Here is a 19732-nt window from a genome sequence, read left to right as displayed (position 1 = left end):
GCCCATCCAAACAGGCTCCTACCTGAACAACAATTTCTAGGTTGAATGCAAAAAATGCTATAAACATATTGTTACAATCTATACGAAAATTCACTCAGCAATAACGTTAATGTATCAGTTCCTTCTAAGAAATCCACTTGTACCAAGCCGAAGAGATGGCATTTCTAATTTCTGCACCCAATCCCTCAGCAATTTATTATTGTTTCAAGTCCTTTTCTAGATATCCACCTTTACCGAAGCGAAGATATGGCATTTCTACGTTATGTACCTAATTGACATGCGGCTGTTTGCACAAGAGGAAGTTGGAAGATATGAAGTTTGAATCATATTGAAATATAAAAGATCAAGCTTGCCATATGATGCACTTCACTTAACCCCAACGACCAAAACATAAACAGTTGATCATTCCACTTACAGTTGAGAGAAGTCACAATGTTAAAGAGTAGAGAGAATGCATTAATCCTAATAATTCCACACGGCAGCAATCCAGTAGAATTGTACCCAGTGCCAAGTTTGAAGTCTCACGGTGAACTCCATCAGTCATATATGACAACCACCAATCTTAATTCATGGGGTAATTACTATTTCCGCAAATTCAACCGTCATTGGCCGACAGACCTTTCAACAACTAAGAGGCATTCTTAGACCAAGACCAGAAAACTACCATGAGTATTTCGATAAGACAGTGATATTCTAAAAAATAAGTTGTGATTTACTATGATTTAAACATAATACTGAGTTATGATTTACATTATGTAGGCAAGGGGGAATTATATAACAAGAAATCATTCCTGGAGGACAAATGAACCTTCTATTCTTTTCCCCACGGGTTGTAAAGCAAAACTCAAAGGATTCAGCTCGTCAAAACTTGAAGCAGGAGCGGGCTTGAATTCATACGGACCTCCTTTTACACCCCAAACCTGTAATATTTAAGGAAAAAAAAGTCAACAATTTATTAGCAGGTTTTAACTTTTTACGGAAAAAGCATGTATGGAACATAAAGAACTAACTTGATTGCCATCATCATCATAGCCTCTATCCCAGGCATGTATCTCATTATTCTTCAACACAGCTAGTTCTGAGGTACAGTGTGTCGCACCATTCTGCTACACAGGCAAAATAAACTTCCAAAACTTAACAGGAAAGGAGAAAACATCACAGGCTATCATGGTAAGGATGTCTGCATTAAAATTGATGAAAAACGTAGGTAAATACCCATGAATTAGGAAATCCATCTGCAGGTGTTGAACCTTCATATAAGCACCGTTTCCCTCGCTCACAGCGCTTTAGATGAATGGTAGTCAAATGTTCAGCAATGTCCTGCACATAACAATAGAATAAATTGACTTCCCAGCGAATTCCTAAATGTTCCCTTGGGAGGAATAGTATGTTCTAGAACATTTTTTATTTGCACAACAATCAAACTAGGAATACATTAAACAGTTTCTTGTGATAGACTTGATTATTTTAGGCAATAGACATGGAATAAGGGAGAACACATCGTACAAAGTTACAGACCTGTATCTGTACTCAAATGTACAACATAAAGACAAAATAGATGTGATCTTAATGTGTTCGAATGTTTACCCCAATAACTTCTTCCGGTAGTGGACGCTGGTCCCTAGGGCGATCGCAGAAGTTCTTGTACTCCTCTGCATCTCTGATAGCATATGTGCTTACCTAGAAGTTTGTATAGGTAGCAACAAAATTTATTAACAATACTAGGTTTCTATCACTGCCCCCCAACCCCAGCCCAACCCAAAAAAGGGGGAAACTGCAAGGAGAGGTGTTACAGGAATTTTAGATTTTAGCACCATGAACACTAGGAAAGCATGCCGAAAAGGTATATCATTCCACTACTGTTAGTGCAGAAAGAGTATTTTCCTATCAACCAGAAGACCATTTTCATACCTTCATGCTACTTTCAAGACTCCTGATAATCCTCTCACCCACATCCACCAACAAAGAATTAGAATGAGTAATTATTCAAGAGACCAAGCCTGTAATTGTAGTACAATTGTACCCGATCACATTATACTACATAATGCAAAAAGAAAGAATAGTGGTTCTACACTAAACACTAAGGGGTCGTTTGGTGTGAAGGATAAGCAAAAATAGTCCCAGGATAAAATTTAAGTGCCTCCTTATCCCATGTTTGGTTGGAATAAAAATCCGGGATAACTAATCCCGGGATTAGAGCCTTATTTTATCCCACCTTGAGGGTGGAATAACTAATTCCGGGATAACTTATCCCGGGATTAGTTATCCCGGGATAAGTTGTTTCCCAACCAAACGAGCCCTAAGTGTTTTAAGTTTATGCTGCTCATGCCAAACAAAAATGTGAAGAGGCTTAGCGAGGAGTAGAATTCAGAGCAAAGTCTAGCCACAGAAAATATGAATTCGGACCAACCTCAACATCACATCTCAACTCCTTTGCACAAGGCTTGATCATGAAAAATCTCTGCAAAAGAGATCTATTAGAATTCAAGTGCTCACGACTGGAAGAGCAACTAATAAAAATTAAAAACTTTGGTAATGTCATCTTATGTGATTATGTATGTTTCAGCAACCAAAGCAAACAAGACCAAGAAATTTGACTAGAGGTATCAGGTCTATAACGCAACAGTTTGCAATGTAACACAAGAATAAGTAAAATGAATTGAATGTTACTCACTTGTCTAAACGGTTTATGGGGTGTCCTCCAAAATGCCTGCAAAACAAAAGTAAATCCATCATAGGCTGATCGTCATCCATCATAAGCTGATCATCGACGGTCCAAACCAGAAGCATGAGAAAAAAACCAAATCAAGATATAGAAGTATAGAACTACTTGCCTGTTCAAAATATAAAACCTTAGAGCCATCTACCATGTCTGCAGCAGGACACGAAAGCCATCTATACATAAAAACATGAAAGATGAACGAAAGAGAACTTTTCCACCAACTTTTTTCTACATCAAGAAATATCACATGCTAGGAGCAAAACTACTGGGAGAAGCATGCTTACACGCCTGAATCATTGTAAGCTTACTATCCAAATAAAGCACCCAAGGGTATGGTCTAGTGGTCAATGAAGTGGTTGAGAACCATGAGTTCTCATGTTCAATTCCCAGCAGAGACAAAAACACTCCGCAATTTCTTCTCATCCGTCCAAGCCTTGGTGGACAGAGTTACCTGGTACCCGTTGCTGGTGGGAGGTATCCCGTGAAATTAGTCGAGGTGCGCGGAAGCTGGCCCGGACACCACGATTATAAAAACAAAACCAAAAAAAGATATGCATCCTAAAGTTTGTGACTTTGCAGGCCAATCAAGCAACAACATACAAAGTGGCCACAATATCAACATCTAATACTTTATGTTTTTTCCTGCTTCTACACCTCCAATGATAAAATCGACTAACCCTCGATTCAGACTAGTTTAAGGCTATATCCAATCTCCACTCATGAAATTCAAGTTAATAAGTTTCAACACATATTACATTTCTTAGTTATTATACAGCTGAGAACCCGCTATGCAAAGCTCACACAAGCTAGTAGGGCACCAACATTTTTAACACAAATCCAAAATCAAAACACCAAACAATAAAAACTTCAAACGAAGAATGTAATACCTGAAATTAAAATAATTATCAGGATCCCTAACCGCTTGCTCCTTTGAAAACTACAATAAAACTCAAAAAAAAGAATCAGTTATTATCACTTGAACAGTTTCAGAGACGCAAAAATAGCAGAGATACTCCCTCAGTCCATTTTTACTTTTTCATTTTGACTTGGCACACCCCTTAGAACAATAAATAGAATGACAAATTTACTATATCACACCTAATTAATATAATATACTAAGACATTTAATGATTGAAATCAATGAAGCATACTTTAGAAGTTGTGAAACCACTAACAATTCTTTGAAGTTTTAATAATTAATAATAAAGGTAAAATAGGTATGGAATGATAAATTATCTGTTGGGTTTTCCAAAGTAAAAATGGACGGAGGGAGTAAAAACAGTAGTTTATCAAAGTACCTTTTCACCGTTAAGTGAGTCTGCAACCATTCGAGCATGGTCCCATCGTGTAGTCGACTTAGTTAACCGCCGTAACAATAAAGCACCCCCAATTAGCGCCAACGACTTGAGAACCGCTCCACGAGCTCGGCTCCACCCGTTTGAGTTAGGATCCGACTTTGAATCCGAACCGGACTCCGAGCCCGTACACATGCCTGGCTCGCGCTCGCTTAACACTTACAGTGGACTCCCCAACAGCAGATTATAATCATCCTCAATGGTTAGCTTCTGCTTCTCGGCTTTCTTGCAAAATCTATAAGTCCTGAAGAAATATTATTATTATTATTATAGGATTAAACGGTGGCGTAGAAGCGTTGGCTAAAAGTATTATTAGCCCAATTGTCGTCACGCCGTCCGCTCAATTCCCACCACTTGTTTTTCAGATGCGACGACGCTAAACGACTTTGGATAGTAGAATCTTCCACTGGGCTGAAGCCCATACCACTAGCGGATCAGCCCACTTGTTTTTTACTAACTTGACCCGAAAAGGAAAATTTTAAAAATCTAATAAATTTTTTTAAGTAAAAAAAAATATTTTGATGATTATTAAAAATGCCACATGGACTAAAAATCCACGTGACAGACAAGCATATCCCACTCTCTTAGGATGAGACCTGGGGGTCACGGTGGGGTGGGAAAGGCGGGGGGGGGGGGGGGGGGGCAATTTAAAAGGTAAAAGTCTACCAAACAATCAAGTTCCGGGGAGGTAAATAGTACTATTGATAGTTTAGGTTTGCAACTAATAAGTCATACCAAATTTTAGGAGGGTCTTTGGATATTCTTGCCTTTGAATTATATTGGTTTTCCGCCTTTGGAAAAATATTCAACTATATCCCGGCATGGACGATGGTTTATTCCTTTTTCTTTTGAATTTAACTTATATATACTGATTACTGACAATATATAGATTTTTTTATATCATTCCGTCATCCAACAAATATCTACATGTGATTTGTAATCACCCCGTCATTCAACAGGTGTCTCTGTAGAAGGTGTGATTTTTAATTTTGAAAATAAGACACATTACGTGTCACAACATGTGAAAGTAATCTCATAGTATAAAAATTATTCACCCGTCCATAAATAGGTAGTTAAACTCTTTTTTTTGTTTTTTGGTTTTTCCCCCCTTTGATTTTGGTCTGGGATTGCTCTTAAATCACTGATTCAAATAGTTACTGAGTACTTAAAAGTCAATGCTAGTCAATGCAGCTGATTAGCATTCCATTGATCCATTTGAGAAGCTGAACCGATGCAAGTATGCTAGAAATGCAAGATTAGAACGTTGCCTATATTACCATCTGAGATTACGCAGTTGTATCAAACACATACAGACCAATCTTTGAAATATTATACTCATATATAGAATTGCTTCGTCGAAATTACACAAGGAAACTGTTGGCATTACATTACAAACTCAAAACATGGACATATCCAAGTAGCAGTAGGGGTGCTTTGCCAGGCCTCTACATAAATGGTCACTAATTTTGAATGTCGGTAATTATTTATTCTAAGTTTGTACATACCGTCCCAAGAAATAAATTGAAGTAATGGTACTCAATTTTTACTAACAAGAGATCTTGGTTCCACCACTGAGCCAAAAGCAGCATATATTATCAATGTCGCCCGAGGTGCTCTCATAAACCTACATCTCCATTTCAAAATTAGTGATCCATCCGTCCATTTGTCATCTCTAAATCGCCTCTCATGAACCTCTCACGAGAAGTGAAGTGAGTGCTCTTGAACTTTTCTTGCAAAGGTTTCTTTCCTTCCTCTATCTCCTTGAAGCAGTAAGCAGGGGCTTGCCACTTAGAATCCTCCAGCACTTTCCCCACCTCAAAGGTCATTATATGTTCAATCAACCCTGCATTATACCACATATGTCCAGCATTAAATTAATTAAATCATAAATGGAAAAAAGAAACATAAGCAGAGCTGTGAGAAGAAGGGAATATTAGGTTTAACTAAGTTCTAAAAACTAGCTCATAAGGTGAAGATTGTGAATATACATATTAAAACGATTACAAGAATACCAGTTACAGACTTACAGTACCTATTATCCAAAGAGGAATTATTTCAGTAATATCGGCCATTTACCCAATTCCCGCCAGATTTGATCAAATGAACATGCAAAAGACATAAGTAACCATGGATAATCAATTTATGAGATCCTTCTGAATGAGCTAAGAGAATCTTATTTAATCTCTTTCGTTTAACTATTTTATATCCCCAACTGATGTGAGATTTAAACTCCGCACAGTCACAACGGACATACGGAACGTGAACAATATAACATAAGCGCCTCACAATTGGGTAAATGAAAAAATTGGTATGAACTTAGACTCTGACGCTACGAAAATAAATGAATATTGAGCCTAACTCAATCCCAAAACTAGCTTATGAGATGGGGATTATTCAAAATCATATACAAGGAAACCATTTTTAAATCGCATACCATCATAAAAATGCCAATAAACAGGTCTCTTGGTGACAGCATCCTCATAGTACACTATGAAATCAACCTTCTCCCAAACATTACATAGGAATCCATCCTTATACCTCTGTCCCATATAATTTGCACCTTCAAGCCAATTAGGCCTCAAAATCCCCACTGGAAAATGCCTGATAGTACACTCCTGAGTAGAGTCCAAAGTGAAGTAAAAGGAAGTGCCATTCTCCCATTCAACATCATACAAAGTCTTGCCCAATTGATATTGGTTTATATGCAAGTACCTTTTGTTAGGCCAATCGTACCACAGGTCTACTTTTCGAAGACCACCTGTGTAGTTCATTATGGTTATTGCGTGGAACTGGTAAGGCCATGGTGATGGAATTGGGTCTGTTGTATCTGATTCTAATGCAATTGAAGGAACCAAGAAAGTGGACAAAGAAACAAGGAAGATGAATTTGATAGGAAAGAACATTTCTTTCTTAATTTTCTTCAGGGTGGTCGGAAAACAAAGATAAAAAGTAGACTGAGAAATGAGCTATGGAGTGAAATTGAAACTCAAAAGCGAATACGTGGATCATAGATAGACAACAAAGTAGATAAGGTCCATGTTACTCTATGCTGCCTCATTTCTCAAAGTGAAATATAAAGATATTTTACCAAAACTTGAAAATATATATGGTCAACGACTCAAGCTATCGGATTTTACTCATTAAAAGTACGCGCGCGGTTCAATTTAGGGCCCGTTTGGAAAGTCACCTGGTAATTGGAATTGGTGTAATTACTAGAGTAGTAATTACCCAGCCTATAATGTAATTATAACGATTTATTTGTTTGTCATAACATAATTACAGTATAATTACAAGCGTGTTGTTTGGTCACAAGTGTAATTACACAGTTAGTTTAATTTAAAAATAAAATTTAATTATAAAAAATTTAAAATTAATATTTAAAAAATATTTTCCTTTACAAATGACATTAAATTAATTATTTCATAACACATTGTTTCTTGAAAATATATTAATTAATAATCATATATTTATAACTACTATTGTAAAAAATAATTGATTTATATTTTTCAAATTAATAATATTTAATTTTAATTAATTATAAAACTTAAAAGAAGACCTTGTTTTTTGTGAGAACATCATGGATTGTATGTTTGACAAAAAATAATATTTATAAATATAATGCCATAACATTATTCAAATGTTTGACACAAATAAATCCATCAAATGTAAGTGAAAAATAAACAACATGCAATGTGAAAGCAATAACTTAAAATTGAAAATATAACCTGAATTCAAAATCCAAAAGAAAAAGTTTAATTAATACTCTTATGTCAAATTCCAATATCATATAAGTAAGTTCGAACGTAACTTAAGTAAATAATTCAAAAGAAAGGGAAAAATATAAGTCTATAACCTCATTCACAATGAAATTTTACTTTAATAACTTTACTCATTATGTGTCAAGTTTGCTAATGACTCATTCTTTCCAATATTAAGAGGTGTAGTTTCAAAAGTTAGAATAATGACACGATGCTAAATGAATAAAACAATATGAGCAATTACATGGAACCACAAGAAGTAAAGGTTGGGAATGAGAAGAAAGGAAATGAAAAATAAATAATATAAAAATAAAAATACAGTTTAAAAAATTGAAATAATTAAAAAGTAAAAATAAAAAGAAATTAAAATAAAAAGAAATAAACTAAAAAGTAATCTTGTAATTAGAGGGTGTAATTACACTCAATTCCCCCCCCCCCCCCCCCCCCCTTGAGAATTGCAGAGTGTAATTACACCCTCTCAATTACACCCAATTCCCACTTAAATGTGTAATTACTTGGTCAAACAAACAGGTCAAACTGTGTAATTACACTCAATTACACCCAATTCTAATTACCTGAGTGGCTTTCCAAACAGGCCCTTAGTGAATTATGTAGAGTTTAATTTCTATGCTAGTAAACAATTATTTACACACTCAGGCCACTTATTAAAAAATTAGTTTTTGGACACGTGCATTGCACGTGTAACCTACGCTGATCAGTAAAAACTTTTTCAAACGATACAAATACTATTAAAATATGACTGTGATGTGTTACACCAAATTTAAAGGGGAAAATACAAGCTCAAATTGATAAATGGTGAGCCATTTGACCATCAGATAATTGAATGTTTAAACAACTATTTAGTATATTATTGTCATACCGGATTTTCAACTTGATAGTTGTCTTATTATTTTTTTTTTTAAAATCTTTCAACGGCATATAGTTTACATGTAAATATGAGCAATGCGATAAATAATAAGTAATTGAAAATTTTGAAGGAAAAATACAGGTGAATGGAAGAATAGTAATTTCAAAAGTTTGACAAACGAAAAAATATACATAACTACATGTATAACTACATGTGTAACTACAATAAATAGGTGAACAGTTCTCAAGTTGATTGAACACAATACCATATAATACAATAGACTAACTGGTTCTAAGGTCATTTGAATATGTTGAATATGTCATATCAGTTCATTTTGAATTAATTAAGCCGAAAAATTAATGGATGAATATTCTTGAAGAAGACAATATCTTCCACCAACTTGATCAAGATGCATGTTTGCGTTCATAACCTAGAAATCGGAAATAAGATAATCATATCAAATGTTTATATTACAAACATGTATACCTTAATTATTAGCCTTTACGACATTATAAAGTTTCTTGGCTCTTTCTTTCATATTGTATGTATTAGTTACTTTTGACCTTTTTGTAATAATGTATTAAAAACAAATAAAAATGCAAAAGCAAATGAGAAAAAAAGGTAAATAGAGTTGTGCCATGACTTTTTTTTTTTAAGGCCTGATAATATAAACATACGAACTATGTGCCTCATTTAAAAAAAAAAATTAAAATATATAGAAAAAAAACGAAATGAAAAGTTTAGGTTTTTGTAAACAATCCCAATATAGAGGATACAAATAGAGTAATGGTACAAAAATATTGATATTATAAAATATAAAATTAAAGGTAATAAAGATTTCGAGGGATATCAAGTGATGAATCTATGACCAAATGAATTGTCATCATTTTCTTTAGGGGTGTACAAAGTAAACCGACAAACCGTACCAAACCGATAAACCGAGTCAAACCGAGAAAAAAACCCGACTAGTGGTTTGGTTTGACTTGGTTTGGTGTTGAAAAAAAAAACCCGACCATAATTGGTTTGGTTTGGTTTTAACTAAAAAAAGTCTAACTAAAAAAAGTCAAACTGAACCAAACCAACCCGACATTACATGTATTCAATTTTTAAAATATTTTATACATAAAAATATTTATTTGGAATGTAATTTATAAATATTTCTTAAATTTTTTGTAGTTTTTAATCTATTATCATATTATTCAAGCTTGAACTTAGAATTTTGAACGTCAATAAGTTTTATATCCTATGGATGCTAGTAACTCAAATAAAGTCCAAACCAAAACCAACTCAACACTAATGCTAACAAAAGAAATTCAATTTACCATTAGGAATGATAATAATGTTGGATATCTATTCTTTAGTTTTGCATAATTGATTTAGAGAGTGAAAATACATAACTTAAGTTTTTTTTCTCTGTCATGTAATTAATACTTATTTGTCGTACTTATTTTAGCATGACTTAATATTTTTAGATTATGGTCATTTTCTTTATGGCTTGTTAATTAGCAATATTTATTTTAACCGATTTTATTAGCTTTTGTTAAATATTTTAATACATTGTCATCACTCTTCTCACATTTTGTGTTATTTTCTTAAGAAATACCTTAATTATATAGTTGTACCTTACTAGGACTAAAGAAATATTTGAAGTAAAAGTTATATGTTTTGTATCAAGACTATTTCGAAAAAAAACCCGAAAAACCCGAGAAAACCGAATAACCCGAGAAAACCCGAGGTTGAAAAACCCGAATTTTATTGATTTGGTTTGGTGTATAAATTTAAAAACCCGACGCAATTGGTTTGGTTTGGTGTTTAAAAAATCCGAACCAACCCGGTCCATGTACACCCCTAATTTTCTTTATGTCCTTACGGATTTAGAACAAAAACACAAACCTAGCTCCTTACAACATTGCTTATGCTAGTAATTTCCCTATTAATTTCAAAGTTTGAAGAAGGATACTGTTTATATGCACAGTCTAGTTAGAATCTTATTCAAATTATCTAAGTAAATTAGTACTACACACATAAATTTCCTTCGAAAGCATGTGGTTTGTGATCTCCCTTACACTCATTTTTCTTTCGTCTTACAATACTTTTTTTTTTTAATACATTAGTCAATACACCAATTGTATATTGACAGAAATTTGAGAAGCAATATTGACCGTAGTCTTCTAGTTTTGAAAGTCTGGAATATCTCAAAAATATAAAAATATGTAAAGATTTAAAAAAATAACACCTTTTAATAGGGCTCTTGTGAAACTTCTCAATCAATTCATATTTTATTTCAAAAATATATAAATAGGTAAAATTAAATAAAATAGTACCTTGATAAGTAGACGAAATCTTTAGAAGTCATCAATCAAATCTTGAAACTTCTACTTGATATTCTTCTTTCACTGAACAAAAAGAACATAAAGAAAACCATTACACTTCAGGATAAAAAAAAATTTAAAAAAAAATCAAGGAGTAGAAAAGAACATAGGTGATCACCATGAGGGCCCAAGACTTTTGTAACCCAAAAATAAATTTTTGGAACCAAAATAATCCATTAAAAGAAAAAAGAACATAAATAGGCTTTATGCACAGATTTTGTGCGTAAAAGGATCAAAGTGTAACTTTACACTAAAGTCCTTTTACGCACAGAATTTGTGCATAAAAGAGCCAAATATATCGGGCCCTTCTTCTTCCCCACTGGTCCCCCCGAATTCGAAAAAAAAATCGAAAATCTGCCATTAAAGGTCCCTTTCCGAGGTCCCACGCGATCAAAAACATCGTTTTCTTGTTGATTTCCAACCCAAAAGTGGTATATTGAAGTCTAGGAATATGTTTCTTCGCAATAAAGCGGCGAATAATTCAATTCAAAAACTCAAAATCAAAGCTTCAATCTAGGTATTTCACTACGATTTTTCTATTACATTATTAACCTAAGCATTACTACGGATGGTATATGGACAAAAAAAACTTTTACGCACTTTTTTTGTGCGCGAAAGGGCCGTTTTTCAGCCCGTTTTCCCCCTTTTTTTTGTTCATTTGTTAATTTGTTAATTGTTTATTTATTGTGTGGATATGGACAAAAAAAAAATTATGCACTTTTTTTGTGCGCAAAAGCTGATTTCAGCCCGTTTTTTTATTTTTTATTTTTTTTTATTTGTTTAGTTGTTGTTAATTTGTTAATTGTTTATTAGTTGTTTATTTAGTATTTGGTAATTGTTAGATTAGTTATTTCAATTGTTAGGCTAGCTAATTATTTATTTAATTTTTGTTAAGCCAATTATTTATTTGTTAATTATTTGATTAGTTAGTTAATTGTTTATTTAATAATTATATGCTAATTAATTTTTTATTATTTGATTAGTAGTTAATTGTTTATTTATTAATTATATGCTAATTGTGTACTAGCTAATTGTTATTTTTTTGATTTGTTAGTTATTAATCTTTATATATTTAATTGTTAATTTATTTATTTGCTAATTAGAAATTGAAAATCCTTAGTTTAGGATTCAATCCTTTGTATAATTTCTCGGTAAAAGATTACATAACTAATACTATGTATTAGAGATTAATTAAAAAAATAATGATTAATTTAAAATGCGTAAAAAATATACCACTTTAATCCTTACTTCATGTATTAATGATTAACTTAAAATGCCTAAAATAGATAGGACACCACCATGGAGTCGGGACCCTTCGACAACAGAGAGGTACTTTATCTACAACATGAGCATAGGTCCCAGTATGTATGGGATGCACCGGTATCCTCTAGTAGAGTGGTTCGTACCCGTGCGGGGGAGTCAGCATGGGATATTCTAGAGGCTATTCCCCCACATCCTCGTATCATAGATATACTACGTCGGGGCGGTATCTACCGATGCATCGAGGTTGGTCGACTTGTGCACGATAGGGCTCTAGTGACGGCCATGATTGAGCGCTGGCGACCAGAGACCCATACATTTCATCTCCGCACTGGCGAGGCTATCATCACCCTGCAGGATGTCGAGGTGATTTATGGTCTACAGATTGATGGACAGGCATTGTATAGAGTGGAGCCTCCGGAGATATTGCCGTATCACCAGGAGTTGGCTAGGCTCACTAGTTTCGAGCCTCCGCAGTAGGATATGCGTGGACGGAGTCGGTTGTTGCGATCCTCCCTCCATGCTTACTTGCGCCTCGTAGATCTGCAACATCCGATTGGCGAGGTGACGCCTCAGGTTGATGTTGACCGACGTGATCGCTTATATCTTCTCATCATATTTGGGAGCATCATGTTCCCGAACACGTCGGGTGAGGATATGAGCATTAGGTATCTGCTCTTTATTGAGGACTTAGACCAGCTGGGATGTTATAGTTGGGGCGCCGCTGTTCTGGCTTACATGTACAGAGGATTTGATCGATCCTTTATGGGCGAGAGGCTTGAGGTCGCTGCATTTAGCCCTCTTCTTCAGGTAATATATTTAAGTGTGTGTAGATAAAACACTAAATATATTTTTTCGAACCGATGACTGATAAATAATTTTTTTTGATGACTATGACAGATATGGGTGTGGACTAGGTTGAGACCTTTTCCGCCCATAGCTGCTCACCCTCCCGATGACTATGTTGCTGAGGATATGCCATACGCGCGGAGATGGTCGCGGGGCCGTACCAGAGGTGTGGAGATGCACCATGTCATTCTCCCGTTTAGGGATCAGTTAGACCGCATGACGGCACCCGAGGTAAGTTTTTTTGATTTAACATTAGTTTGTTATTTTTGTTAGTCTTTTATTGTTAACTAGTTGAATTCCTTTTATAGGCTTTCATATGGACGTCGTATGATCAGATTTTGGGTCAGCTGCCGGCATTTTGTAGGGCTGGTGAGCACATGTGGACTGCACGGTGTCCATTGATCCATATGGACATTGTTGAGCATCACGCACCCGATCGCGTATTACGGTAGTTTGGGCATGTGTAGAACATACCCGCGGCTACACATTGGGAGCACACCCGCTACACCAGGGACGAGCGTTCGATCGACAATGCGGCATGGCGGGCGCGTATGCACCAGGAAGTCAATGCATGGAACTCGAGGATGACGACTCTAGCGGCGGTCAGACATGACACTACGGTCCATGAGTACATGACGCCATACATGCATATCAATCACTCCTTGATTGCCAACCCATCGACGCCGCGTCCTGATGGCCGAGGATGTGCATCAGTCTCAGGAGCATATGAGGCGTTGGTAAGTTTCTTCAATCGTCGTCTTATTATGTATTACTTTACGAATTTATTCAATTCTTAAAATTTGCAAATATATGCAGCTACAGATGACTCTGATGATACACCATGAGAGCATTCCCTTTACAGAGTCCACTGACCCCGAGATAGCGTCATATGCAGCACAGATAATTCATCTTACCGACACTGGTATAACATAGGCACAGGAGTGGCATCATGTCGATGAGGATGTACTAGAGGGTGTTCCTGAGGGTGGTAGGGCTGATAGAGGTGGGCGGGCTAATAGAGGTGATCGGGTTGGCAGAGCTGATCTGGTTGGCAGAGGTGGTCGGGCTGGCAGAGGTGGTCGGGCTGGCAGAGGTCTAGTATATGAGCCTGACGATATAGCCCGTCAGGCTCCGTCGGCTACAGATATCCCATCGACTTCTTCTTCCAGGTCGTCGACTTCACAGAGACCTGGATATACGCCAGTGATGGTCCCACCTTATGATCCCTGGTCATCATTTCCGCAGGTGCCAGTTGGTGATCTACATATGGGAGACGGAGATGAGGACTTGGATATTATTTTCGATGACTACTTTCTTCGTTCTACAGCCGGTCCTACGGCACCATCTGCATCTCCGGCTCCGCGGGCCACTCATGAGCCCTCTCACATGCCATCTCAGGAGTCCGTCGATACACAGGTTTTTTTTTACAATAAAATAATGTATTAATTAATTATTTTATTAATCTAAACTAAATTATTTACATATATTATAGGTTCATTCTTCTGCGTCTGTGGACCTGTCTCCGCCTGTTCAGATTGACCTGTCTCCACCTCCAATGTCACGACCCAAACCCGTAGGCCGTGATTGGTGTCCGAGCTGGACACCCGTATACATACCTGTTAGCTATATGATCAATCAACAACAACCATAACATGGGACTTATAAAGGCCAAAACATAGGCTCGGAGCTGTCACACAAATGTATATATATGTGCCGCAACCTGTCTCCTGAAGGGTCACAACTATCAACAGATAACGCAGTACATAAGCCAACAAGGCTGTCATAACAAGTGGGAACGTCCCAACTGTATCTATACACACAAGCCGACAAGGCTGCCACTACGAAACAATAGCACAAGTAAGCCGACAAGGCTGCTATCACAACATGACAATATATGTAAGCCGGCAAGGCTGCTACAACGATAGGACACGCGTACTGATCATACACACAACTGATCACATCTAAATACAACCCACATACATGTCTACAGACCTCTAAGAATTTTAACAGTGAAATATGACGGGACAGGGCCCCGTCGTACCCTTAGACAACATATACATATATTTAGATCAAAAGGATCTATACCAAAATCTGGGCTCCGGAACAACGGAGCTCTCCAGGATAGCAGAAGGGAAGTCCTGAGCTGGCGGCTCACCAAAACGAGTATCTGTACCTGCGGGCATGAAACGCAGCCCCCCGAGGAAAGGGGGTCAGTACGGAATATGTACTGAGCATGTAAAGCGGGAAATACAGTAAAAGGATCATAACTGAAATAAAGAGTATAGGAAACAAGTACAATGTTCCCAAAACACTTGCCTTTGAAACATAATCATGCTTGTAAATATCATATATCATATACATATATACCGTACCCAGCCCTCTAGTGAGGGACTCGGTGAATAAAGTCATCGTATGCCCTCCTGGCCGCCATAACATGTCATCATATCATCATATTATCATATTATCATATCATCATATCATCATGTCATCATATATATATATACCGTACCCGGCCCTCTAGTGAGGGACTCGGTAAACAATGCAGTGAAACTGTGCACGATAACATACTCGGCCCGGGACTCGGTGAAAGATATATTGAGGCATGCACGAGCAGAGTAGTGAGAAACCATATGCAATTTTAAACATTATCAAAGACTCAATGGAATAATCAAAACGAACTATCATTTGCAAATTCAAAAAATAATCATATCAAGTACCTTCGGATGTCCCTGTGGATTTTATCAAAATGGAACTTTGAAATCATATGTACATATCAAAACAATAATAAATCAAATTCTGAGAATCAAGAACATTAGCCATCCTAATGGCTCTAAGAATAGGAACTTCTTTGGAACCATATACATATCGTCTATTCGTTTTGTAAGGATCATGCCAAAAACGAAATAAGTGTTAACTTTACATACCTTTGGCGTTTATTCGTAACAAAACACGTATACGCTACCCAAAGTTTCAACCTATATTAAGACGCCAAGAATTATGGTTAAGCTACGGGGAGATTCAAAACGTTTCCCAACGTTAGCAACCCCTTTCTAGACAATTTAGACGACGGTTTCCTTACATCCCAAACTGATTACATACTAGTCAAGCTAACGCCAATAATTATACGTTTAAGTACTATATCGAGGATATTCAAGACAAGATGCAAGAATCACTACGAACAACCTGCACAACATTCCAAACTGTCCACGCAATATTCCAAACAGCCAACGTTCACAATATTCAATAACGATTCACATCCGACTACTACGTCTTCAAGTTATTCCTAATAGTCCGTAACCTTAACGTTTTCATGTAATCAACTTTATAACAGCCCAACCAACATACAACACAATGCATAATCTTAATTATCATCAATCTTCCAAGCTCAATAAGAACAACAACGACACATCCAAAACAGTCCCTAACCGATCAACATAAAAGTGCCCGAAATTCTTGCAAACGTTTACAAACATACCAAGCAAACCACATACGATTCTTACAAATTATTTCATATCTTCTTTTCATATAATTTCAGTAAGTTACGACCAACAGTCACACGACAACTACCTCATCAATTCATACACAACTAAGCTACATTGTCATCACTATAATCCTTACAACAACCCACAAACAAATTTAATTCCAACCCTAACCATTTAATACCTTTATTCTCATCATAAGATTCATAACAACAACAATCAAAATACCAAGTAAAATCAGTCGACCACCTTCTACAAAACAGTCCACTACACGGTCTCAATTCAACAAAATAACAACATGTTCATATCAACACAACTTCACCTTTAACCTTCAAATTCTTTTCATTATTTTTACCATGCAATCTATGATAGCAACAACCATAATTACTAAATAAAATCAGTCCATTATTCCACACCAAACAGCCCCCTACGGCTTCCACAATGCCTCAACATCAACACACACAATTTCATACATGCAATTCACATTTACACATGCACAACATATCCAAATCACCCTTAAAACAGCCCTTACAGCTTCAACAACATTTCAACACCAACATTCATAATTTCGTACATGCAAATTATATTTACAAATCTACCATACGTTTTAACCACCCTTAATACATGCAAAAGAAAGTTAAACCTTACCTTGACAATTTGACTTCTCAACTTGGCTAGAATTTGATGACTTGAACTAATATTTGTTCTTGTTGCTCCAATGGCTACTCCACGTTGCTATGCACCTTCCTAAGGGTTGAAATTCTTGAAGAAAATATTTTTTTGAATCAACTTGGAGAACCCAAGTTCTGGCCGTAAGCTATAGGAGCTTGCATGGCATGTTTATGGTTTCTCCTTCACTTGAAACATAATGGTGAATGTGTAGAACACTTTAGGGGTTTAATGGTGAGAAAAAAATGGAAGGGCTGGCCGTGTTTGGTGGTGGAGCTTCCATGGCTGTCGTGGCTCTCTCTCTCTTCTTCACTTGGTGAAAATGAGAGCCTCTCTCTCTCTATGTTCACTTTGTGGAGTTGGGAAATGAGTTAGTGGCTGAACTTGGTCAACAAAGTAGACCATTTTGTTGCCCAAGAGGGTCTTACACGTCCCCCCAACTCAAGCATGGGCAAAAATATGATTTTGTCATGTGGTAGTGGGGCCCACACGGCCACTAGTGCATAATTAGTGAATATTTAAGTCTTAATCCCCACTTAATAATCCAACCATGGTTAATTAATCCCTAATCTCCATTAATATGTTTACACTAAGTAAAATTTATAAACAAATTTATGTTCTAACAAAAATTGAAAAATTAAGGATTTCTATTCCGTGTCCGAGAAGGGTTCCGTCTTTAACTCGCGTCGATTCTTTTATGAATAACTCGACGTATAAAATATGGGGTATAACATCCAACTACAGCTCCGGGTAGCGCTCGAGAAACCGTTGAGGAGCCAGCTAAGGAGCCCTCTGACCAACCATCTCAGGAGGCCGTTGACACACATGTTTGTTTTTTTTACAAAGAAATAATTTATTAAATAATTGTTTATATGTTATTTCATGTTTAGTTTATGATAAATCTAAATTAAATTGTTTATATGTTATTTCAGGTTCATTCTTCTGCTCCTGTGATCCAGTCTCCTCCGGTTGAGTCATCTCTTGAGGCATCTACTGAGGCTACTCAGGTGGAGACCGCCGCCATCTCCCAGAGGAAGCATATTTTCACCCAAGGCCTGAAGAAGGGAAGAAAGGATGATCATGCCATAAATCATCCTGTCCTTAAGAGGAGGAGAGAGGATCCTGATGATAGTGAGGGTGGTGGGGTTAGGAGGATCCTTAGGCCTTAGGAGATTGTATATTTGTAAATAAAATGTACATTTTATGTTAATATTATATATATTTTTGGGTATTATTTTTTTTTAATGATAATTAGTTATTTTAGTATTTATTGTCGATTAATAATAACTCGTGCGACGTCCTATATTAATTAGAACCCTATAACGACGATCTAAATGTATATGTGTAAAAAGTTTTCAAACTTGCTTCGGAGCACTTACAATCTAAAACGATGATCTAAATGTATATGTATACTTGATGTAATGAGTCGATATTATTGTACACGAAAAGAAATATTAAGTTCTATATAAAATATTTATATTCCGGTATTTTGAAACGTCACTAATTTTCGGTCAAAGTATGGAAAAAAACTTAATTTTGAGTTTGACTTCCAAAGAAAGAATAGTGGGGTTGGGGGGAAAGGCCACTTCACGCACAGATTCTGTGCGTGAAAGGACTTTAGCGTAAAACTACAGTTTAGTCCTTTTACGCACATAATCTGTGCGTGAAGCCTATTTTTTTTTAATGGGTTAGTTTGATTTCAAAAATTTATTTTTGAGTTAGAAAAGTGTGGGGCTCTCACCATGAACTATAGGAAGGGAACTATACCACGATGGCGGATTTTGATTACCTTTATAGATAGTCACGCAGCATGCACCATATAACTTTTCTTGGAATATATAAAGAGTTAAAGACCTAATTAAGAGCCCGTTTGGATTGACTTATAAGTTGCTTATAAGCTGTTTTCAGTGTTTGACTGACCAGCTTAAAGTCATTTTGTGCTTAAAATAAATTCAAAAAAATAATTGAGCCTATTTGACTTAGCTTATCTAAAGCAGCTTATAAGCTGAAATAAGCTGAAAACAGCTTATAAGCCAAAAAAAAATAAGTTAGACTACCCCAACTTATTTTTTTAGCTTATAAGCTGTTTGCAGCTTATAGGCATAAGCCCATCCAAACAGGCTCTAAATAAGGGAAGAAGAAAGAACCAAATATTTAGAGATGTATTTAAAACTTTTGGGAAACTAAAGCATAAGGAAGAGAAAATATGACCCCAAAAAAAAAAACAAATGTAACGGTCTAACGGGTAAAGAGGAGTAGTAGTAAATTAAGAAGGAAAAGTTAAACAAATGCAGTAAAATATTTATGGAGAGGTTACAAGTTTTGGGTTTTGGGGAATTAAGTATGGAGAAATGAAGTGCAACTTCTAATCCACCCTTATGTAATTAAATTATACTATTT

General features: G+C 36.0%; 1 protein-coding gene and 1 pseudogene across 4 annotated transcripts; both read right to left on the bottom strand.

The window, feature by feature from the left end:
- Positions 1-545: 545 nt before the first annotated feature.
- Positions 546-4436, bottom strand: LOC132599350 (chromophore lyase CRL, chloroplastic). Of its 4 annotated transcripts, none has more exons than XM_060312679.1 (9): positions 4021-4433; positions 3610-3659; positions 2835-2895; positions 2675-2710; positions 2411-2461; positions 1588-1680; positions 1216-1320; positions 1011-1106; positions 546-920 (listed from the first exon to the last, which is right to left on the bottom strand). In XM_060312679.1, exons 1-9 carry the CDS (start codon positions 4210-4212, stop codon positions 786-788), a joined length of 819 nt encoding a protein of 272 aa, XP_060168662.1. In that variant the 5' UTR covers positions 4213-4433; the 3' UTR covers positions 546-785. The 4 variants fall into 4 exon arrangements, with proteins under 4 accessions (XP_060168662.1, XP_060168671.1, XP_060168679.1 ...); XM_060312688.1 differs by having other exon boundaries at positions 1011-1103; positions 4021-4432; XM_060312696.1 differs by lacking the exon at positions 1588-1680 and having other exon boundaries at positions 4021-4436.
- Positions 4437-5395: 959 nt separating this feature from the next.
- LOC132599341 (uncharacterized protein At4g14100-like) lies at positions 5396-7157 on the bottom strand (annotated as a pseudogene).
- Positions 7158-19732: the final 12575 nt, after the last annotated feature.

This window comes from Lycium barbarum, chromosome 1, assembly GCF_019175385.1.
Source record: "Lycium barbarum isolate Lr01 chromosome 1, ASM1917538v2, whole genome shotgun sequence".
Lineage (NCBI taxonomy): Eukaryota > Viridiplantae > Streptophyta > Magnoliopsida > Solanales > Solanaceae > Lycium > Lycium barbarum.
The sequence above is the reverse complement of the archived record's forward strand: the minus strand, read 5'-3'. Positions and strand labels throughout refer to the sequence as shown.

Coding starts and splice junctions, on each gene's coding strand:
- LOC132599350 (XM_060312679.1), bottom strand. CDS start 4,212: ATGTGTACGGGCTCGGAGTCCGGTTCGGATTCAAAGTCGGATCCTAAC. Junction 2,896..3,609: donor GATAATTATTTTAATTTCAG/GTATTACATTCT, acceptor TTTTATGTATAG/ATGGCTTTCGTGTCCTGCTG. Junction 2,462..2,674: donor CCCATAAACCGTTTAGACAA/GTGAGTAACATT, acceptor TCTCTTTTGCAG/AGATTTTTCATGATCAAGCC.